Source organism: Parathielavia appendiculata (genome assembly GCF_033297405.1).
Source record: "Parathielavia appendiculata strain CBS 731.68 unplaced genomic scaffold N657scaffold_21, whole genome shotgun sequence".
In the NCBI taxonomy this organism is placed as follows: domain Eukaryota; kingdom Fungi; phylum Ascomycota; class Sordariomycetes; order Sordariales; family Chaetomiaceae; genus Parathielavia; species Parathielavia appendiculata.
In genome coordinates, this window is record NW_026944240.1 from 1 (window position 1) to 22,186 (window position 22,186).

General features: G+C 54.3%; 8 protein-coding genes across 8 annotated transcripts; 5 read left to right on the top strand and 3 right to left on the bottom strand.

The window, feature by feature from the left end:
• The first annotated feature begins 1,871 nt into the window (after positions 1–1,871).
• N657DRAFT_649634 (HET-domain-containing protein) lies at positions 1,872–4,316 on the top strand. Its single transcript, XM_062793767.1, has one exon. The coding sequence runs from the start codon at positions 1,923–1,925 to the stop codon at positions 3,930–3,932; it is 2,010 nt and encodes a 669-aa protein (XP_062643640.1). The 5' UTR covers positions 1,872–1,922; the 3' UTR covers positions 3,933–4,316.
• Positions 4,317–5,439: 1,123 nt separating this feature from the next.
• N657DRAFT_603719 (GTP cyclohydrolase I) lies at positions 5,440–6,463 on the bottom strand. Its single transcript, XM_062790152.1, has 2 exons — positions 6,216–6,463; positions 5,440–6,150 (listed from the first exon to the last, which is right to left on the bottom strand). Exons 1-2 carry the CDS (start codon positions 6,343–6,345, stop codon positions 5,540–5,542), a joined length of 741 nt encoding a protein of 246 aa, XP_062643641.1. The 5' UTR covers positions 6,346–6,463; the 3' UTR covers positions 5,440–5,539.
• A 550-nt stretch (positions 6,464–7,013) lies between these two features.
• Positions 7,014–10,436, top strand: N657DRAFT_684049 (uncharacterized protein; the record flags this gene model as incomplete). Its single annotated transcript, XM_062796636.1, has 1 exon — positions 7,014–10,436. The coding sequence occupies one exon, from the start codon at positions 7,014–7,016 to the stop codon at positions 10,434–10,436; it is 3,423 nt and encodes a 1,140-aa protein (XP_062643642.1).
• An 885-nt stretch (positions 10,437–11,321) lies between these two features.
• On the top strand, positions 11,322–11,788 carry N657DRAFT_580821 (uncharacterized protein; the record flags this gene model as incomplete). Its single annotated transcript, XM_062789482.1, has 3 exons — positions 11,322–11,389; positions 11,427–11,556; positions 11,615–11,788. Coding segments are annotated over 3 exons (372 nt in total), but the record flags the coding sequence as incomplete, so codon positions are not given.
• A 568-nt stretch (positions 11,789–12,356) lies between these two features.
• On the bottom strand, positions 12,357–14,225 carry N657DRAFT_693379 (uncharacterized protein; the record flags this gene model as incomplete). The annotated part of the gene is made up of 2 exons (XM_062797214.1): positions 12,357–12,892; positions 13,667–14,225. 2 exons carry the CDS (start codon positions 14,223–14,225, stop codon positions 12,357–12,359), a joined length of 1,095 nt encoding a protein of 364 aa, XP_062643644.1.
• Positions 14,226–16,688: 2,463 nt separating this feature from the next.
• N657DRAFT_242781 (uncharacterized protein) lies at positions 16,689–17,681 on the top strand. Its single transcript, XM_062786379.1, has 3 exons — positions 16,689–16,998; positions 17,065–17,338; positions 17,388–17,681. Exons 1-3 carry the CDS (start codon positions 16,834–16,836, stop codon positions 17,606–17,608), a joined length of 660 nt encoding a protein of 219 aa, XP_062643645.1. The 5' UTR covers positions 16,689–16,833; the 3' UTR covers positions 17,609–17,681.
• Positions 17,569–19,243, bottom strand: N657DRAFT_242859 (uncharacterized protein). Its single transcript, XM_062786380.1, has 2 exons — positions 19,152–19,243; positions 17,569–19,082 (listed from the first exon to the last, which is right to left on the bottom strand). The coding sequence occupies exon 2, from the start codon at positions 18,862–18,864 to the stop codon at positions 17,755–17,757; it is 1,110 nt and encodes a 369-aa protein (XP_062643646.1). The 5' UTR covers positions 18,865–19,082; positions 19,152–19,243; the 3' UTR covers positions 17,569–17,754.
• A 395-nt stretch (positions 19,244–19,638) lies between these two features.
• Positions 19,639–20,203, top strand: N657DRAFT_242733 (uncharacterized protein). The gene has a single exon (XM_062786378.1). The coding sequence runs from the start codon at positions 19,849–19,851 to the stop codon at positions 20,164–20,166; it is 318 nt and encodes a 105-aa protein (XP_062643647.1). The 5' UTR covers positions 19,639–19,848; the 3' UTR covers positions 20,167–20,203.
• Positions 20,204–22,186: the final 1,983 nt, after the last annotated feature.

Below are 22,186 nucleotides of genomic sequence, written 5' to 3' on the forward strand. Positions count from 1 at the left end.
TAGCCATCGTCGTCCTCTTGACCATTGGTGAAGTTGAACGAAGTGGGGGCAGTGGCTTTGGCAACTGTGCCAGAGAGTAGGTTTGGGGCTGCCTCGTAGGTCGCGTATATATTATTATTCCTACACCGCTGTGCCCTTGGGCTTGCCGGACCTTCAACAACTTACTATACAGGAAAACCGCGCCCTCGTGGGCCGTGGACCATATATTGAACAATAGCTTTCTCTTCCAGATCTGTGAGCTTGCGCGAGTTGGCCGGAAGATCGCGTCGTGCAGGTTTGCCGTCGCGTCGTCGCATAAGTGTCGCGGGGCAGACGCTGAAGATCTTCGCTGCAGCCCAAAGACCAAGAGTATGGTCATTCTTAAGACCTTGGAGTGCCAGAATAATCCTGGCTTTGTTGGGTGGTGAGACCATGGTTCGTTGTAGAGGAATTTATGGTTGTGGTTAGAGGATGCGCGACGCGGTGGAGAGTGTTTCACTCGTTTATCTGTTTCACTCGCTTATCATGTACGTTATAGGTGATGTGAACAATCTGATGTCATTGTTGCATTCGATATCTATAAATATCGAGACAGTTGTGTGGTTCTCCAGCCACTCAGCCACTCAGCCAGGTTGTGTTGGAACCTGCAGAGCGACGACCGCTGAGATATGCGCTGGAAGAAGCCATTTCGAGTCAAAGCAATGGATTGAATTGAAAGGTGGTAAAGTGCTTGATCCACCATGCTGTTGTTGATGGCCATGGGAGAGGACTAAGTAGGTAAGGAAGAGGGGTTGCAGTGCTGGCACCAATCAACCACCGAGGTCCGTTGAATCCAGCCATCAAGGCGGCTTCGTTCCGACAGGTTGACCCCTCAGCCGCCGTCAGCCCTACTCAGAACAGGTATTCACCTATACTAAGAATCGAAGACTTGTCACAGGTCAGGGGGGAGGACGCGTTTACTCAGCGGCTTCTTGCAAACAGAACATGACCCCAAGCCATGACGCTCATGGCCGCGCAGCTACACCACCGCTCTATGGAGTGGCGTCGGCACGCCGAAACTTGGCCTTGTCTGCGACATGCTACCCGCTTTGACTAAGGGAAGAAGGCTAAACGACAGGTGAATTCCGGCCGGCCGCCCGGCTCCTACATAGCGTGAAAATGAGAGAGAAATAAAAGGCCTCCAAACCCTGCTCAGTGCCCCATCCATCCTTCCCGAGTGCACCCCCGCCTCATGTCCCCTTCGGCTAGCCTCCTTTCCTCCCCTTCTCCCCCTACACCACCTCTCCACCTCACCCATCAAGGGGGCTTGTCGTTCCCTGCTGCGGCCTTGATGAAGCCTGTGTACTCCTACCGAACTAGGAGCGGGTTAGCCTTCAGGCACCTCAACAACACCGCTCATGCTGAGAAGACGCCTTAGGATGCGGCGCCCGCGGGGTTGACAGATCCCTCGTCACCCATCTGCTCGTCACAGGTCGTCTTGTCGGAAGACCATAAATCAGTTCCTAGCCCTTGTCGCACCTGTGAACCATTTATGGAAAAGACAAGGTTCGAGCCTAGAGAGGCCAATTTCACTCCCTGTGCCTGCCTTTCCCTTTTCTTAATCTCGCTCCTCAAGGTCTCCAACCCATCCTCATTTTTTATATCACTAGGAAGAGGGTAGGAAAACTCAAAGTCAATAGCAACAAGTGCATGGCTTGCGCTCACTAGGAGCGCTCACCAACCAATGGGGATGGGCCTCACCGCCTTTGCTTGCGTAGGCCCAGATCGTCAGTCATGGGAAGCGGGGCCAGGAGGTCAGCGGTGACGGACTGAAATACACGGGTGCTGTTCGTCCGTGCTTATTTCGACTCAGCCGCTTTGAAAATGAGTTAAATCTCGCGAATACTGCGCCAATCCGGCTTGCCAGAATAACCGCGTTCACAGAACATTCCCAGTCACCAACGATGTCTCAATCCTCTGCTAGCATAGCGTCCGAAGAGGAGCGTAAGGACGACGTCCCCGAGGACACCTGCCTATGCAACGACCTGATGGACAGAACAGGCCCTGTTCCCACCCTCGGGCGGCTCCAGGAAATTGCCGCGACAACGACGTGCGACCTCTGCCTCCTGCTCCATGAGCTGGCAGATGCCTTCCAGGCCGAGGAGGACTCCCTCATATACCTTGATCTCCCCAACAGCGGCTACCGGACCACGCTGGAGGTGTCATTCCTGGCTGACATGGACGAAGATGACATTACCCTGAGGGTGTTTGTGCCTCCCGGCGTGGAGTCTCCCCACCCTTCTATCCGCACGGGCACCCCCGTTTCCTATTACTCCGGTAGTGCGGAGTGTCTTGAGCTGGCGAGACGCTGGTTGGGCGAGTGCGCTCAACATCATAAGGACTGCAAGGTGCCTTCCGACACGCTAATGCCCACACGCGTCATTGACGTCGGCGGGGACGGTCGAGATCCTGTCCTTGTGGAAACAGGGGGTAGACCTGGCCAGTATGCCACTCTGAGCTATTGCTGGGGCAAGAAGCCGCAGCTCAGGACGACCAAGGAGACACTGTCCGCCTTCCTTGAGGTCATTCCCGTGGGAGAGCTGCAGAAGACGGCATTGGACGCGCTCGAAATATGTCGGCACCTCGGGATTCCTTATCTCTGGATCGACGCCCTCTGCATCGTCCAGGATGACGAGAACGACTGGCTCTACGAGTCGGCGCGCATGTGCGACATATACTCGTCCTCGGCCCTCACCATCGCCGCCGCCCGCTCCACGAACGCCAGGCAGGGCGTCTTCGGGTATCAGCAATACGGCAGCCGCGAGTATTCCCAGATTTTCTTGTTCCGGGGCACCGAGGTGTACGCGAGAAAGGTGCCGGTGGGGGAGCACGTTGGCAACCCCCTGGCCATCAACATCGCAAGCCAGGAGACGGGCCGCGTAGCCGAGGCATCGTGGATCCTTCGTCCGCAGGAGCTGCCCCTCGCACGACGGGCCTGGACGGTGCAAGAACGTGTCCTATCGCGGCGCGTGCTCTACTACACCCCGCAGGAGCTCTGGTGGGAGTGCGACAGCTGCTGGGCGTGCGAGTGCGGGCGGGCCAACGACGCGAAAGACGGGGAGCTCGCGGATGACCCCGACAACGGGGATAGTCATTTTGATCCCGTTCGGGAAGCGAACATCGGGTCCTTCGGCTGGCTGAGGGACCCCGGGCGGTGCAAGTCCCTCACGCTCGGCCAGGCGTACAAGAGATGGGCGGCTGTCGTGTCCCTCTTTAGCGCGGGGAAGCTCACCGTGTTGAGCGACAAGCTCCCCGCGCTCTCGGGCATCGCGCAGCAGTTCCAGCGGTGCCTGCAGGCGCGGTTCGGCGTGTCGGATGAGTACCTCGCGGGCATGTGGCGGCGGGACCTCGCGCAGCAGCTGCTGTGGCTCATCGGTCCGTACGTCGGGCGCCCCCGCCTTGCGCCCTACCCGGTCGAATGCGGCATTCCTACGTGGAGCTGGGCCTCGGTCAACGGGGTGATCAGCCACGCGTGGGAGGAACAGGAGGACGGCTTGGACCCGTTGTTCACTATTCGGGAGGCATCAGTCAACCTGGCGACTTCGGATCCAACCGGCAAGATTAGCGGGGGGCAGCTTGTGCTCGAGAGCCGTGTCTCGCACGGTCATACGTTACGCGGGGTCCCACAGCCGGGGAATATCCTCGCTGGCCTTACACTGCTGCCGTCCGGCTCAATGGTGGGCTTCTATGCCGACCGCCCGGACGAGCTGCATCCCGGCGGCTTCTACACTTGTCTCGAAGCGGCAGGAGGCGGAAATTCAGGCGCAGATTGGTTTATGGTTTTGACGCCGTCTCGTATAATAAATGGTGCGTATGAGCGGGTCGGATTTGGGGTCGTTTCGAGGTTAGTCGGGGATTCTACTAAGGAGCACATGTGGAAAGATGCGCAAATCGAGGCTGTGACGATTGTCTGATTCACGCAGGCAGGACCAAGACGAGCGCTACCTGAGCTCCTGGGAATGTGGTCGGGCTACTTAGACGTCCCAGCACGCGTCCTGTGCGAGGCCGCCCGGTTCCTCTACAGCTCCGAAAACGCCTTCTTGATGTCGACGCTGTAGTAGGGGTTGGCGTGGACGCTGTTGTACTTAATCGTCTCAGAAACGGGAGCTGAACTTTGCAGCACGTTGCGGGGGTTGGTCTGGCTGTTGTAGGTGTAGTACTCGATCGAGTTAGCCTTGTTGCGGTTCTCCTCCGGGGCCCAATTTGCCGGGGTCCGGCGACTCGTGAACACGATGGGCATGGGGATTATGTTACTGGGACATGGGAGATGGCGGCTATCAGCAGTGTGATAATGCAAGAGCACCAGTTTGACATTGGTTCAGGTGGTCTAGACTCTTCTTGGCAATGGACCAATAGAGGATCTATCCATTTGTTCGACTCTGGCATGAGCGGTAAAGTCGGGAAGATAACTGTTGGGATAGCCAATTTAAGCATCAATGACGAGCGGGAACCCGACGTGGAAATGCAGGATGTCAGTAACCGAGGCGGCGACAGGGAAACTGACGTGGAAAGAAGGACGCCATTTGGAGACCCTAAGGGAAATGAGCTGGACGAAATGGACGTTGACATCTCTGGGGAATGAATGATATGAGACACGATGGCTGAGCTGAGGTTGGTTCTTTGGTGAGGTGCCGGTTATAGTTGGTTTAGAGGTGTTAGAAGTCCAACAGCCATAAGTACATAGTGGCACGCTTGGTACGAGCTTACAAGAGGTTTCTCGGTACCCGGGGGCAGCCCAAAGTCGTCAATCAAAGGCAGTTCGACGGGAGTCGGGCTGGGGGATGACAGTTAACGGTGGCCCTATTATACGGTAGTTCCTTGTTTGCGTTGATTTTGACTTGTAGAGTAAGTCTTGGGAGACGTTTGTTCAGAACATATTGGCTACCCCTACTTGGAGAGCGACACGTTAGGATGCTTAGGGTGTTCAGCGATATGGTTTTTCCTCGTCTTTTAGTACGTTAACGAAGATTGTTTCTAGCCAGGTGTTTCTACTCTACTATTTTCACCCTGAACTCGATGCGTTCCCATTTTGGAGAGGTAGTATAATTGCATGAGTAGAGGACACTATATAGTTACAACAATAGAGCTCAATTCTTATATTGGAGAGAGTTCTATTGATCCATCGAAGGAGATTCATGATGGTTGCTATCCTCAGGCTTCTTCCATTGTTACCCGCGCCTGTTGGAATATCGGTATGTACTATGCGGGGCTTTACATGGATGACCAAAAAACCTGCAACGCCTGTAGTTATGGGTGCAAGCTGGCTTTGCATGATGTTTCCTTGACTGTCACGTCGACGCCGTCCGCGATGGAACACACAGTCTCGAAGTGAACTTTTTCTAAGCCGTCGTATTTCCGCCATCCGGTGTTGGTGGCCAATCTTGCAGTGGGCAGTGTGGCAGGTATCCCTGTTTGTATGCGCGGCTGGGTAGGCTATATACAACCGTTGCGTAAAGCGGAACAACAAGGATGAAAAGGGAAATTGAACCTGAACTTGGCAAATGCGCCGCGGTCTCTGTCTTTACTTGTTAACGCCCACCAAACTCAGGAACTCACCCCTCGTCTTCTCGTTCGTCTCGAAACAACCCACCACGCAGCTAGTGATGGTTACCGCTGTTGACTTTCCCACACCCCGCATGACCATGCATAGATGACTGGATTCCATGACCACGGCGACGCCCTGTGGATGGAGCACTTCCATGAGGGCGTTCGCGACCTCCTTGGTCAGCCTCTCTTGAATCTGGAGGCGACGACTGAACATTTCGGCGATCCTTGCCAGTTTCGAGAGGCCAATGACGGAGTGGTAAGGGATGTAGCCGATGTGCATCTTCCCTATGAACGGCACCATATGGTGCTCACACATGCTGAAGATTTCGATATCCTTAACAACTACCATCTCACTGTGCTCTTCATGAAAGATGGCGTTATTGACGATGTCTCCGATGTTTTCCCCGTAGCCTTTTGTAAAAAACATGAGCGCCTTAGCGTATCGCTTGGGAGTGTCAAGGAGGCCTGGTCGAGTCGGGTCCTCGCCGACACATTCGAGAATGGTTCTGACTGCATTGTGCATCTTGTTGAGTCGTTCCACTGATTGCTCAGAAGACTCTTCGAGTCGTGCTCGCGTGCCAATGCCTAACAGAGGACAAATGAGTCTGTGTGGCACATAGATGAGACGAACCAAGTTTCAAAACACATACCTGGTCGCTTCAAGCCATCAAGGTCTGTCATTGGAGTAGGTATTGTGGCCCCCTTCCCATCTGGTCGTGGCTCCTGCCTCGACCCCGCGGAGTTTGGCTCATCCCCATGGTCTCTGGCGACATTGGTCATCTTATCGGGCCGCTGCCTTCCGTTGTCCCCAACACCAATACTCTCCTTGTTCTGCTTCCTCTCCCTCCCCTCCTTCCCTGAATCCGCAGTATCACCGTGCTGAAGAGTTTTCTCGCTGTCGGCGGAGGTTGTAGGCGACATCTTACACCAGCTTGACGGTCGACACCTTCGTGGTAAGAAGCTGGTCAAAGCCTTCCACGTCAGCGCCGGTTTATAAAAAGGGAGGGACCCGCCCCTATAGCGTTTGGAATGAGTCACTACGGGCGGTTGCCTGCACTTGGGATGACCTAAATCATGTTGTTACCCTTGCCGACCACTCCATCGAAGGAGGCCCGAGATTGATGCAGAAAATTCTGCAGTAGGCCTCAACACAGAGCACCCAATTCATTTAGTTGAAACGCGACGATGCCCACAACCCCTCACTTTGTTTCGTTGTCATAGACTGTCCCGCGTGTTGGGCGTGGTGTTTGTCTCGCACACGTGGAGGCCACTTGCATTGCCAAGGCTTGACCAACACAAACTTGATGACCGTTCTCGTTTTCAACGGCACTATATACCTTTGAAGCTGTACTCGTCTGAAGGCCAGCAATTCACTGATTCCCTGTGAGCACCTCTTTAAATTGCAACAAAAAATCACCCGCTTCCACGCCAAGATTGAGATCAGCTCAATGATCACTCTTAACTCCCTGAAGTTGGCCCTCAGGGGCAAAGTCACGGCCACAGCGCTGTCTCACCATCAATCGCTGTCCGACGAAGAGTACAGTGCTGGCTTTGATATCCTGGAACAAGGCCTAGAATGGACAAGCTACGAGGACTTCATCATTCCCCAGTTATCCCAACTGCTAGCGCCCCTCTTTGACTCTCGGTTGGGTGTCTCGATGCTGGAGGTCGGACCGGGCCCAAAGACAGTACTAGGATATCTGCCCGACCGCCTGAGACGGAAGATCACAAAGTACACGGCACTCGAGCCCAACACCTTGTTCGCTACAAGACTAGAAGAATGGCTCTGCCCCACCACCGAGGCAGCGCTTCCGCTACCCTGTCTGGAAAGCCCACCCGATATCCATCGGGCCCCGTTCGTTGCGGACTCGGAAGATGCCGCTACGGGCCAGGCTGGCGGCGACGAGAAGTTTGATGCCATCCTCTTCTGCCACAGCGTGTACGGCATGAAGCCCAAGCACAGCCTTATCCGACGAGCGCTGGACACGCTTGTTGATCAGCCACAAGGGGCTTTGGTGGTGGTCTTTCACCGCGAACGTCTCTACCTGGACGGCCTCGTATGCCAGCAAACGGCGTCATTCCCCGATGGTGTAGTTAGTGTGGCGGACGACGACGAGGTACTCGGCCGATTCGCCGCTTTTGTTGCCGGTTTCGCCGCACCAGACGCCGCAACCCGAGCGGAGTGGCGCGACGCTTGCCGCGCCCTGGGCCGCCATCGCCGCGAGGCAGCCGCCCACCAGACCCATCTCTTGTTCAGCGCGCCTACCTTCATGGTGGCATTCAACCGGAATGCGACGACTGCGTTGCCGGAGCTTTCAACCGAGGTCCCCGTGCTGAACATAGATGGCGACGGGATAGTCAAGAACAGAGAGGCCCGCCTCCACCGTTGTGCCGCAATCACAAGGCCGGTAGAGGTTGGGCACGTCCAGGCGTGCGTCCGGTGGGCACTGAGGCACGGCGTTGGTTTGAGCGTCATCGGCGGGGGCCACAGCGGCCACTGTCTCCGGCCGAATGTCGTTGGTGTCGACATGGGCGCGTTTGACCAGTTGCATATCCTCCCGGTCGGGGAGGATTCGGATTCCAGCCCGTTGATCGTCGCCGGGGCTGGTTGCAAGACGGGCGACATCATCCGCAAAGCCTTGGCGGCGGGCCTCACCGTGCCACTGGGGGCCTGCCCCAGCGTGGGCGCAGGGTCGTGGCTGCAAGGCGGCATTGGGCACCTGGCCAGGCTCCACGGGCTCGCGTGCGATGCTATTGTCGGTGCCGTGGTGGTTAGCGTCGCTTCCGCCGAGGTTGTCACCGTCGGCTGTGTGCCGAGCCAGCATCGGCCGACCGGCGCGGTGCGCCTGAGCGACACCGAGCTGTTGTGGGCCATAAAGGGGGCGGGTACCAACTTTGGCATCGTTGTCAGCGTTACCTTCAAGGCATTCGCAGCCCGGACCTACTTGGTTCAAAACTGGGTTGTCACTCTGAACGACCACCTTGAGGCACGGCGCAAGCTCGGCGACTTTGACAGATTGGTGGCCGACCAACTACCCCGGGACTGCTCTGCCGACGCATATCTGTACTGGGACGACGGGAGCTTGCGTCTCGGCGTGACTATGTTCGAGACCTCTACGGCGGGGTTCAACCATAAGACACAGCCGCCTGCGCCCGCAAACGTCTTTGCAATTCTGGGTCCACAATCAAGTTCTCAGACGGTGGACGCCGTCGGAGTGTTCGACGCTAATATGTACACATCCAGGAAGCATGGCGGGCACGGAGGCGGCAAGACGTCCTCTTTCAAGCGGTGTTTATTCCTGAAGGGCATCGGGGGGGCTAACATCGCCAACATTCTGACGGTGGCTGTGCAAACGCGGCCTACACCTCTGTGCTATCTCCATCTGGTCCATGGCAGCGGAGCGATCGGCGATGTGGCGGCAGACGCCACCGCATTTGGCTGCCGAGACTGGGATTTCGCATGTGTGGTGACAGGTGTGTGGCCCCGTGAACAGGACGGGGCCGAGGCCGCTCAAGCCGCGGTGAACTGGGTCTACAAGGTCGCTGGGGAGCTGCTGCCCGTGAGCCGCGGAGCGTACGGCGCCGACCTCGGACCAAACCCCCGAGACGCCGCGCTGGCCGCCAGGGCGTTCGGCCCAAACTTACCGCGCCTAGTTCGTCTCAAACGTGGTTGCTGGGACCCACGTAATGTACTGTCGTACGCCTGCCCGCTACCGCGGGCACCGATGGAGCCTAAGCTCATAGTTGTTGTCACGGGCGAGAGCGGTGCCGGAAAGGACTACTGCGCCGACGTCTGGGTCTCCGTGTTTACCAACAGACGTTTCAAGGCGCGCGCCGTAAGTATCAGCGAAGCGACTAAGCGCGAGTATGCGGCAGCTACTGGCGCGGACCTGAACCGTCTGTTACAGGACCGTACCTACAAGGAGCAACACCGGCCGGCATTGACGGCCTTTTTCCAGAACCAGGTGCAGCAACGGCCACGGCTGCCAGAGGAGCATTTTCTGGAGGTGGTGTACGGCGCCGTGGATGTGGACGTGCTGCTCATCACGGGCATGAGAGACAAGGCGCCGATCGCGGCTCTGTCGCCCTTGGTGCCTGAGAGGAGACTGCTCGAGGTGTACGTTCAAGCCAGCGACAGAACGCGTGCAGCTCGCCAGGCGCGCGACTGCGGTGAGGCGGACCCAACGCCTCTGAACTACCGCCCTAACCTCGTCTTTGACAATGACGCAACCGGAGACGAAGCGGCTAGAGGCTTTGCCGAGCACCACCTGCTGCCCTTCCTCCACGAGGACTTGCAGCGGCTAGCGGCTATGGTCCGCCCGGTTCCGAACTTTCCGCGCTCAGGCATAGATTTCCGCCACGTGCTCGGTATCTCCCAGCAACCGGGCGGGCTGGGCCTGTGCGTGGCCCTGCTGGAACGTCACTTCTCCGGCCGGTGGGACGAGGTCGACGTAATGGCATGCTGTGAGGCCGGTGGCTTCATCTATGCGTCGGCGCTCGCCGCGCGGGTCGACGTGCCCTTGGCGTTGATCCGCGAGGCAGGCAAGTTGCCCCCGCCCACCGTGTCCGTCGTCAAGGCCCCGTCGCATATCTCGTCTTCGGCATCCAACCTTGACTCGAAGGCGAGCATCGAGGTGGGCCGGGACGCGGTTCCTAAGGGCGCGGCCGTGCTGGTGGTAGATGATGTTCTTGCTACGGGGCGGACGCTTTGTGCAGTCCTGCGGCTGTTGGGTCAGGCTGGCATTGACTCTGAACATGTGAGCGTCATAGTCGTGGCTGAGTTCCCTGTTCACCGCGGCCGGGAAATGCTGCGCCGGCATGGCTTTGGAGGAGTCAATGTTCAGAGCCTTTTGGTCTTTGGCGGCGCTTAGGAAGGGAATAAGGGATATCGTAATTGATGGATTCTAGGTTCTGTATTACTGTTGCCCTCGTGGAATGGTGAATGGATGGATGGATGGATGGATGGATGTATTCCCCTTTAGTAAGATAGCTTGGATAGGGTATTGTGACGGAAGGTGCACCAGGGTTGGGTTACAGGTGCACTTTCACATTGAGATTAGCCTACGAATGAGATTCCACGCGATGCCTACGCTCGTACTTTCCAGTTTTCCCTCTTCGCTTCACCTACCGATTAGCAGAATTGACTAATATATTACAGCGTCTCGTCCCTCGCTATATATTGCAAGGAAACCCTAAGGAGACACGACGGCCTCAGCAGAGCGAAGAGTTCACTGTTGATCCAGATTCGAACCGGGGCCATAGGCCTTCAGGCTTTCTTATTCGAAAGGAGAGTCCCAGAGGTACTGACGCCTATATGCGAGTGTGGAGAGGGGCGAGAGACTGTCGAACACCTTGTGATGTGGTGCTTGGCCCCACCGTTGACTCGAAGATGGGAGAGAGCCGAAATCAGAACGCGAAGGGACTTTTATTCTGTCCTACAGGGAATCAGTCCCAAAGCTGCACGGCTAACGGGGAGGATCCTGGACTGGCTGATGGACTCGGGGAAACTGCCGATGTACGGTCTGGCCAGGAGGCTGGAGCTGGAGCTCGCAGTCTGATACCCTTTCCTTCGAAGGCCAAGAGGCCTTCCCACTTTGTATTTGCAGGATCGCACACTGATCGTTTCCTTGATTGTCGATATGGGTTTTTCACCCGGCCCACGAGGGCGCGGTTTTCCTGTATAGTAAGTTGTTGAAGGTCCGGCACGCCCTAGGGCACAGCGGTGTAGGAATAATAATAATATATATTGCAAGGACATACGAAGAGAGCTCTTCATCACAGGTCTACAGCATCCCAGGCCAGACAAGACAGTTGTCTTACATCTGTGAGCATACTTCTTACTCCCGTCACAGGGAAATCAGGCAAGCCACCCAGGTTCGATACGAAGTCGCCATCATCTCTGATGCAGAACTCTTAATAACCCGCAGTCAGCAAGACAAATTCCATCTTATCTTGAGAAGTCGGAACAGGTGCACTGTTCTAACCAGCTCTGTAAGTGCTATACCTGAACCCTCTCACCTCGCCAACATCGCACATTGACATTTCCTAGTGCCTGATACCTTCTTCACTTTCCCGCCTTCTCGCGCCCACGGACTTGCCGCATCTACTTGGCGATGGCGAAGTATTCCACTACCCCAATAGCTTCCGGTTCTTGAGCTTCCACAACCCGAACGGTGAGTGGCCACCGCGCTCCGAGAGACAAGGCGCCAATCCAATTCACTAATACACTCCCGCCCAGTCGAGAAAATGTTTGGTTCGGCCGGACGGCCGTTCTACACGGCAACCAGCCCAGAGTCTGCCCATACTGTGTGACGCTTAACTGCACGAGTCAAGAAAGGTTGATTCGAGCCGGAAATATCTACTGCGCAGTGGTCATTTGATACCTCCTCAGTATATCACCATAGTGCATAGGGCCGTGAGACCGAAGTCTTGACACCTTATTGATCCGTACACAAATCCACACCTACAACACCCTGACCCTAAGTCATGACGGTTGAATTTCGCTGCTGCTGAAGCTGGGCATAGCGACCCTAAGCCTGCTGATTTTGGATGGTACGCCTTGTAATTACATTGCTGCGGCCGCGGCCGCTAATATTGGATGAAGCGGCACTGTCTGGTTGGTTGTTTTTGCGAGCGCGTTTGGACTGCGGGATAGTGCTCGGTGGTGGGTAGGAGATTGCGATCCCAATTTGGGACTGGCGAGGTGGAAGGGGTTGCGTCGACAGACAGGTTTGGGGTTTGGCTTGCGACAATTGTTGTTTTTGCTGGTTCTGCGTGAATTCCTGCTGTTGTTAGGCTTGTGCTTCCTGCTGTTGTGGTTTGGTTGGCTTTGTTTGGGCTTGGAGTTTGGTGTACTTTGCTGGGGTGGGATGAGCGGGCAGGGCGTCTGGGTTGGCAGCTTGCTTCTTTGCTGCTGCAGCCGCTCTGAGCTTTGCAGCCTTGGCCTCGGCCACGATGTCCTTTAGGGGAGCTTCGTATCCGCTTGGTGAGATATGGACGTCGTACATGACGGTCTCCCGCTTGTACTGCCGACTGATTCCAAAACCGGAGGATCGCAGTTTGTCAACTTCTCGCTTGGTCATCTTAGGAGCTAGGCCCGCCATGTAGAGATCGAACTGTGTCTGCTTGTCCAGGATGAAGAATGTCTTTCTGTAGTAGCTTAGGTTGAACCCCGGGCTGTCCTTGCCAACATTGGCTGCATGCGGAATGAGTCGCTTGACCGCATTGCCAGGGTGCTTCCAGTTGGCAGGCTTCGCGGCTTTTGTGGCGCCGGTCAGGACTCGAGCCCACACTGTCTTCTTGACGATATGCACAACATACCGGTTACCTGCACCGGCTTAGCACTGGGGCCTGGTACAGCCCTCTGTGATGTCCTTCTGGTGGCAGTCTGAGATTGTTGGGCTGAGTTGCATTGTATAGGTCTTTGCGCCGGCCTGGTTGCAGCGCTGCGGCGCTGTGAGGACGAGTCCATGTTGAGAGGAGTAAAGTTGTTACTTTAACCCTAATATCCTGGAGATGGTTGAATTCAGAGTCTTACCAAAGACGCTTGCGCGGGTCTTGTATGGGTATCACAGACTATTAAGTACGGCATGTCCAGAGGTGTAAAGTCAGTTGAGACTTGGCCGGGGCCTATATTCTCGAACATACTCTTGTTTCACTCGCGGCATCGAACGCTCTATAAGGGACCGTTAAGACCTGATTGGGGAAGACCGGGTGGAACGGCCGGCCTTTCGCTCGGTCGCCGGTTTGGCGGTCGGCAAGTGTGGGTCTGTCCGTCTCGAGTCCGGTTGCATCCCGGCGGCCGGCCCGGTCTGGTTTCGTGGCCGGCTGCTGGAAGTTGCTAACCATGCCTAGAAGGAAGTGGGTTTTGTAATGCGAAAATAACTTGTCAGAGGATTAGGCTGAGGCATGGGAAATGCTCTTTTCTTATCAGAGAGCCTATGTGATAAGAAGCAAGCACTTGGAGTTGGCGTTGGGTTATATACAAAGATCCTAGCGTACCGATTTCTCGGTTGAAGTAGAAAGAGTTGTAGGAAGTCATATTCCACAGCGATCTCCAGCTCGGATAAATCGTTGACAATCTCCCCGGTCACAAGCTCACAGTCCCGGAAAAGATAATTCCATTGGACCAAGAAGCATATGAACATGGCCTCGTCATGACCGGCGTAGTAGCTCCCCGGTGTAGCGGGCGCATCGTTGTCGTGGCTCTCAAACGCGAAGCCGAATTCGCTTGCGAATCGGATGGTCTGGGGCATCCAGAACCGGGGATTCAATCTTTCAAAGCTATCGCCGGGTTCAAGGAACTCCTCTTCATGAGGCCCACTGCGGCCGCTTAGCGAGGAGACGACGGGGAAGGGGCTTCGGCGATAGAGAAAGGCGGCGGTTCTGGTCGACCTGGAGATGTGAATTCCACTGACGGGGATAACCAGGGATATTGTGTCCGCTGTTGCCGACTTGTAGAAGAAGGCATCAGTCAGATCCTCGAGGGGAATGGCCTTGGGCTTCCAGCCTGAAGCTGTAGTTGTTTTGTGTCCGAGCAAACCCCTAATCAGCTTTCGGTCTCGTTCCACGACGGATGGGTTCTCGGAGTATATGGGACACCGCCTGTATCGCTCCTTATCGTTTGCGTCGGACTGTTCGGCCAAGTGACCGGGCGTCATTCCAGCCTTGTCTCTTGCGGTGCGGTCGGCATCAGCCCGGAGAAGCCTTTCCACTACGGCTGGGCGAACTCAGAGAGCAGCCTCCATGAGTGGTGTACGCCCTTTGGCGTCGACGGCGTCGACGTCAAGCCCCTGACTCAGCAGGTATTTGACCATCTCCTGATGCCCTTCGCAGGCGGCGAGGGCCAGCAGCGACTCCCCGTCCTCCGTTCGTGCCTGAAGCAGTGCTTGTGGGACTGGAGAACGGGACAATAACGCCTTCATCTTATCAACTTTCCCATTGACGGAAACGGCGAGGACGAATTCTGATGCTGATTGGACGAGTTTTTTTTCTCCGAGTCTCCCGGAAGCGACAGCTCCATGGTGATCATATAGTCCCCTTCTGTCATACTAAGCCTCTGGAAGCGTATACGCATCTCGCGTACAGCTTTATCTTCAACTATCTGGTCGACGCGTCGTTGTGGATTGTCCAAACCAACTGTGCGGAAACGATGAATTCGCTCTTCATGGTCGCTCAGGTCCTCAACCTCGAGAGACAGGCCAGTCACGCGATCGTCGTTTTCGAGTGGAAAAAAGACTGTAATAATCCGGGCGGACAGGAATTTGGGAGCGACAGTGCGGGTGACTCGCAACGAGACGGCGAAGGTCCACGATATTTGTACCGTCCATGGGCGTGCTGGATCCGTCTTCCGGAATATTCACCGCGAGCGAAGTGCTCGATTCCATGAGAGTGTGCTTCGTCGTAGAACGGGCATTGAACAGTGACCCCGCTCTCGTCCCACGAAAGTGCTATGGCGACAGCAAGGGATTGCTTGCGTTTACACAATTCTTCTGAAGCCACGGTGAAGGTTATATTTACTGGAGTATCCGAAGGAAACCATCGTATGCGACACAACTCATAGATGTTAACAGAAAACAAAAACGGCCTGTAGATTTTAACAAACGTAAATTTGGTGCACCGGTCTTTCTACTAATTCAGAATTATGACGAAAACGAGTTCTATCGAGTTCCTGTCTTGGATGGTGTTGGAAGACCAACAGCCACGATTCTACGGTGATAAGTCGGGCAGCCCCCATTCGGACCACTTGGCAAATCTTGGCCGGCAAACACACCTATCTTCTTCAACACCATATATTGCAGTCTGTCTTAACCCACCACAATACAAGAAGCATCCGATTCTGCACTTTCTGACCCGCTCTCTTCAACTACAGAGTTCTATATACGGCCCGCATCAATTTGAGCCGGGTGGATGTGTTCGATTGAAGCGAACTGAGTGTTGGGATCAGGGAGCACCCTCTTCCTTCGTGACGGCCGGGCTGCCTCCAATTGGGCCTTCAGAGCTTCGTTTTTTGCCGTAGCCAAGCCAATTCAAAGTCCTTCTCGTCAAAAGCCTTTTCAACCTTCTTGAACAAGAGCCGCCGGGTAGAGATCTCTTGTCGTCGGATGGCCAAGCCAGGTGGTTCTCACCATAGGTGGACGTTGGATTTGGTGGACAAAGGCCTTTGCTGCCCTGGGCTTGTTGGTGGGGGCCCGGGCAGGCAAGAACGAAAGCAAATCACTGGACGGAAAACCCGATTGGAGCTCTGGGGAGAAATCCCAGCGAGTCAGAAACCTTACCTGGAAAGTACAGTACGGACAGGGTTTGTTTAGGTGGCCCCGAAGGTCTGTCTTCTTCCATGGAGTCGTGAATTCAAGATAGTAATAGACTGGCTAGTTGACCTGGATATTGGAGTCTGTGGTAGAAGTAGTTGATCATCAATGCCGGGTTCCTGGTTCGAATTCTTGAGCAAGAGACGGCTCATCAGAGGTTTGGCCATACTGACGGGCCATAACCCAGCTACCCTCCACCCGGCTTTGATTTTATGAGCAGTGATTGCCTCCCGACGGGCCGTCACATGGCACTTCAACATCATCTGCTTACCTAAGACCGTTGATTCAGACCAGCTGGTCATTTGGTTGAGGAGCTTGCGGTAGGTGTGCTTCAGGGGGGAGAAGACTGATAAATCCAATGGCTGGAGAACGTGGGAGGTATGAGCTGGTAAAAAAGAGCAACTGGATACTGTTGCTGAAGCACTCCCGCATAAACTCAGTGCTTGTATGGCTGTCATGACCGTCCAGTATCAACAGCCGCCTCTGGAAGGATCCTGCGGCTGGGTCCGAGGGATGAAGACCCGTTGAAGCCATTCCAACGCAACCGCCCTATTCACCCAGCCTTTGTCGGTTGCAGTGGATAGCCAATCCTTCAATTCATTCTTGGCGATAGGGAACCACTGTTGTTGAACGCTCTTGCCCTTGAAAATGACAGCTGGTGGGAGTGCTACCCCTGTCGCGGAGACACACTATGGAGGTGCCCTGCTCAAACTCTGACAAAATTCAAAATTCATCACTGCGTGCACACCCATGTGGATTTAACCTATCGGTTTAAATCCAATCCCCCCGATATTTTATTGCTCATTCCCAAATCGGGGTTTCTTTCCCAAAACGCCACACGTTTCGCAATACCACAAAGTTCCGTTGTACGTTAACGCTTTATCTGCCTGCCTGTTCTACGTCCCAACCCTGTTCTTTCGCTTGATGTTACTACGGTCTATTTCCCACCCCTGTCGTCATGCCAGCTGTGCTGTCTTCATTTACCTGGAAGGACAGCCAGCTCAAGCTAACTCAGGAGAGCTATGAGAAGTGTACGACCGACCTTGAGTATACGGCCTGGATTGTGAACGAGCTCTGTCAGTGCCGCTTTGCTCCAGTCGCTAAGATTCTACATGAGAACAAGGTACCTTATGATCACCCATCCAAAAGCAACACACCAAACATGTTTCATTCATATAGTTATCGCTAGGCTGTCCAGCGTCTTTTTACCCCGCGCGAGTACTTCATCCAGGGCGAGGCGACGACTGCTAAGCCGAAGTTCGATACCCAGACTCGTGCGACATCTCTTGCTGTTTACATCTTTACTCCGACGCAAGACCAGAACCCCAAGTGCAAGCAATGCAACAGTTTTCAGTCCCGTGGCCCTGCTTCCGACTGCCGTGTCCCTACCACTAAGCACGGTGCTGGAGCATGCACCAATTGCTATTATTCTGGGCAGAGCACCGCGTGCAGCCTTCGTATTGGTATGTTATTCTCCTTATTTGTGGGTTTGTCTCAGGCTAACCTAAACAGCGGCAAAGCAGGAACAGGTCGAGGAGTCCGCCAAGAAAGAGAAGGAGAGGTTCGAGATGTACACTTCGGACCAGCTTGACGAGCTCCCAGAGGAGCTGCTCGAGGAATGGGCACAAATGGTGAAGGATGAGATTAAAAACAAGCGGTCTGCTGGAGATGTCCGATTAAGAAGCGCCGGACGTAAGAAAGGAGGCTGGGGCAATCGAGAGCAAGAGAATTAGTTACCATTGATAATTCTCGCATATAGGTCCAGAGTAATGCAATCCGATCAGCCAAGCGATCCCTTGACCACAAATCTTCTTGTCGGAGCTGCTTGAACCACTCCTATTGACATTATTTTGCAGGTTAGTAAATAGGAAACAATGGTTCAGATATGAGGTAAACTTACAACCCAATATGTCGACCGTCCCCTTGCAAATTGAGACCACCAAGCCTCGATCCTTTGGTTCTTGGTACTCTTGCCATAGACCCAACAGTCCGAGAACTGGAACGGTCTTTCTGGGCCAAAAAGCGGCGCATCTGGATCCATCACTCCAAGGTCAACCCGAACATCTGGCTGACCACCACCCGCTGGCATATACCAGTCGATGCCCCCCTCCCTGTTTCGGCGAGGACGAAGTCGGCGAAGTGAGGTTGTCCCGAGGGAGAGCCAAAAGTGTGCTGCAGCAACCATGGTTGTCTCCTTTCCCCGATCTGCACGTATGACCATCGGCAGAAATCCGTACTGGGAAACGACCCAAAGGTACTGCGCGAAAATCGAGCGGGCAGTAAGAGCTGAGATGCCAACGTAGCACCAGACAATGTAGCGTGAATAAGCATCAATGCCTGCATACACTTCAAAGCCGAAATCCTGGAGTTTGCAGTACGCATCGATTGACCACGTATAGTTGGGCCCAGGTACTGTGAATCCTCCACGCTTTCCACGCATATGCTGCCATCGTCGTGCGACTTCTTCGGGGTATAGCTGGCTGAAGGTTTCGTAGAGAGCTCTCTCCGAAACAGGGATGTGGGCGACTTGAAGAACGTGTTTCCAAAGAGACCGGCGTCCGAGACGGGGAATGAGAATAGAAGAAAGAGAAGGTGTTTCCATAAAGTCAACCACTTGGAGGAGCTGTGCTTCAAGTTGGGCTGGAGTACGTCGACGAAAAATCCCCATGTCCTTGCGAATGCGTTCCAAGCCAGCCTTGGAAAGAGGCAAGCCTAGCGAACGGACATAGCGTAGGATTTCGGTATCTGACGACCCTCGTGTGTAAAACTCATCCTCGATGATAGAACGAAGCTGACCTGTATCTGCAGTACGTTGCTGGTGAAGAGGTTCATTCCACTCCTTGAGGCGGCGATACAAAGTCCGATCAGTGATGTCTAAATCGAATTTGTCTTTCAGCAAGGCAACGATGTCGTTAACAGAGGTCTGCTCGCGGTAGGCTGCGAGGATGATGTCCCTTAAGGGGGAGAGGGTCCTCTTTGGCTGAGGCATGAGGTTAGGCTTGATCGCGGACGTTTGCACAGGATCCTTTGTGTAAGGACAATGGCAGTGCTGTGTCACATATGGCTGCGTTTTCAGTTCCTCCGAAGGCCGAGGTGCGCGGTAAAACGGGGTGCATAATCCGTACAGTACCTCCGCCGAGCCCGCTGAATTTTGTGGGTCTGGAACCCAACAGAACCCACTTGGTCTCAACCATCCACCTTCCACTCCTGTCCACGAAGAACCTGTTAGAAGACCACCAGCCACAATTCACAGTTGTCACACTAATGAGGGCTTACGACAGTGAGTTTGGGCTGCTCCAAACTACCAAGAAGTGATTGATTGGATGTTTTTGGAAGTGTTGATCTTCCTTCTCTCCAGCGGGGAAAATCGCCCTGATCTTGTGTAACGTTAGTAACGTTAGCTCGTTGCCCAGTTCCTGGTTTCCCCTGAGGCTGCTTGACGCTCAATCGGCTCACATCGGGCAGCCATGCATCCAACAGCAGGGCACTGGTAGCTGAGCTTCCGAGTTTCCAGTGCCGCGACGTTCCAACAGAACCAGAATGGCAACGCCATAGGGAATATTACCTGCTTCGCTAGCTGTTGCACCCCCTTCTGACAGAATTTCCTGCATGTGTCCTGTTTTTACGGCGGCGAAAACAATGGACACTTCATGATCTCTCTGCGTCCCAGGCACTGCCCTTACACTCCCGTTAGACGCTTGTGCTCTTGCTGCCTACTCTGGGGCTGATGGCGGCTCTTGAACAAGTCTCGTCGGCGCTCAATCGCATCAAGGATGAGACGCTGCAGTACCTCAAGTTCAGCACAAGACAGCTTCTGAAGCAGCACCGGTGTCAGCATCTGAAGTGCCCCCTTCCCCTTTCTCTCTTCCTGTGCCTGCCGCTGCTCTTCCTCTACAACTCAGGCCAATACAGGTTAAAATGTGAAAGATATAGTTAGGAATCACTTACCTCGAACAAAGCTGCATTGGGTACGATGACCAGAATAAAAGCAATTTGTACATGCTCCGCCCAAGATATTGTTGCTAGGCGCAAGACACTTGGGAGCAGGGGTAGGCCCAATGTCTTTTTTACATTGCTTGCAACTTGGATTCTCCTTCACGTCTACCTCAAAAATGTAAACGGCCATAGCCATCGCGCGCTCAGGTCGGTCCAGGTCCCAGGAAGCCTTGACCATTTGGGTATGAGAGAAATAGACCGCAGGCTCGAAAAGACGTTGGACAACCTAGACACGTTACTACAAATGAATAGTTATCTGCACTGGGACAGGTGGACATACTTGGTGGGTTGCTAGGTAAGCGGCTACCTTGTTGTAGCGCTTCTGACGCAGCTGGTTCACAATCCAGGTTGTTAACTCGAGGGCAGTTTTCAATTTTTCCTGGTCAACCTGCTTGAGCTCCATTTTGTTCGCCTGTTGATGAGCTTGGACAAAAGCAAGCGCCACGACGGCCAAAAACTGAATGTGACAGCAGCAAGATGAGTGTGGTAAATCTGGAGTTCAAGATGTTGATCTACAGTGTACGCTGCTTTTGTGAAACCAGGAAAGGTATCAGCGACCTGAACAAGTGCGATTTGGTAGGTCTGCGCGTGAGGAAGGGTTGTGGCTGGGAAGCTGTGGCGTTGCGAAGAGAAGATTCGGGTTGAGTGATGGAAAATCAAGGAAGCGGGGGAATGCAGAGTGAGGATAATGAAAAATTTACGGCCGGTGTGAGCGAAGTAAAATTTTGGGTTTTGTCAGAGTTTGAGCAGGGCACCGCCGTACACACTCTAAGAAGGAGGTCCAGGCGCGCGAACCAGGGACCTTCCTTTGTACTGCGCGTGTACGAGCACTTCCAACAACCAAGCCGTTGAATGATCTTCCCGTACCCGACTAATGGTCTATTGCGGTTCGGTCGCAGTTGAATGGGTTTGTTGACCGTGAACTCGGCTCCGGAGGGTAGTCTTTGGGATACTGAACTCACGGCTGATACTTCGTATCGAACGACCACCTTGGTAGCATTCTGCAATCGCATCATGCAAATCCTATTGAGTATAAGCCATCTGAAACTGACGGTAATATAGATTTAAAAAATAAACTCTTTTGGCTAAGAATTGACTAAGTTGTGGTACGTTGAAGAGGTTAGGTTGAAAAAGCCGTGGGGGTTTGCCAAGTGGTCCGAATGGGGGGTGCCCGACTTACTGCCGTCAACTTCCTCCTGAGCTCTCGTCAACGTCCTATTTACACAGTGAATTTGTTTACACACGACCACAAGTAGTGCCTCCTTCCTCGGAGGACAGCTCTTTAACGGGGAACGTACTTGAACTTTTGTCCGTTTCTAGGGCTTGGATTCTTGTCCCAATTTGCTAGAAGCTACTGGATCTACCAGGAGTATATGGACTGCTACCTTATTCTTGAGCCCTCTAGTTCTTTTTCGACCCTTTTCTTCCTTCATCTGACCCTGTTTTTTCCACTCTTGCTGGACTCCTGACGCTAGCCCGCTGCTTCTTTGTTCCAGAACCGCATATACTATCTCCTCTTAGTACTAACATGGCAGTCTTATTAGCTTCCCACACCTCCACCATTTTGAGACCAATGTTTTCTCCGAGTTCTAGAATCGGCGCCTAGACAGTCATGTATTTCAGGATACCATTGTAGACCACTTCTTCCACAATCCCACCCTCCCACTCACTAAGTGGTATATCGTCATCTGCCAGGTTCGATTCTGCTACCTCGTACTTGGTAGCGGTTGCAGAACTAAACGTGTTGCTCGGCTCCTGCGTACTAGCCTGTTGCGAGCTGGCTTCGGGAGTCTCGGTACCGTCGCTTTCCAAGCGGGCCGGAGAGGATGTCGGACTATGGGCCGAAGCGGAGCCGGCATAGGAGAAATTCTGCTCTTCAGGGAAGAGGTATGTAGCTCCATAATGATTAGGAATCGGGTAGGAACTTGAAAAGCTATTGTGAGTGCCAGAGGGCGCGCAGTAACCACTCAGTCACTGAACCAGAAGATCCGCCAGTTCTGCCACTTCATGGCCTAACTGCTACGCAACACTTGCCTATATGCTCTCTCTCTCAGAGCCGGCATGCACCTCTGGTGCGGCACGTTGGCCTATAGCCTCAGACGGAGAGTGAGGATGGCAATACGGGAGGGTCAAAAGCAGTGATAGTGGCCATCGGCCCAGCGTCTTCCGTTGCCTTCTCTAAGGCCCCCTTGACCCTTGGAGAAAGTCTGCCTTGTGATGTCCGGGCAACCCCGGCTCGCCTTTCACTCCCTAGCTCTACCTTTCTCGGCGTGCTGATGGGCCTGCGGACGGAGGTGGTACGAGTTTACACAGCT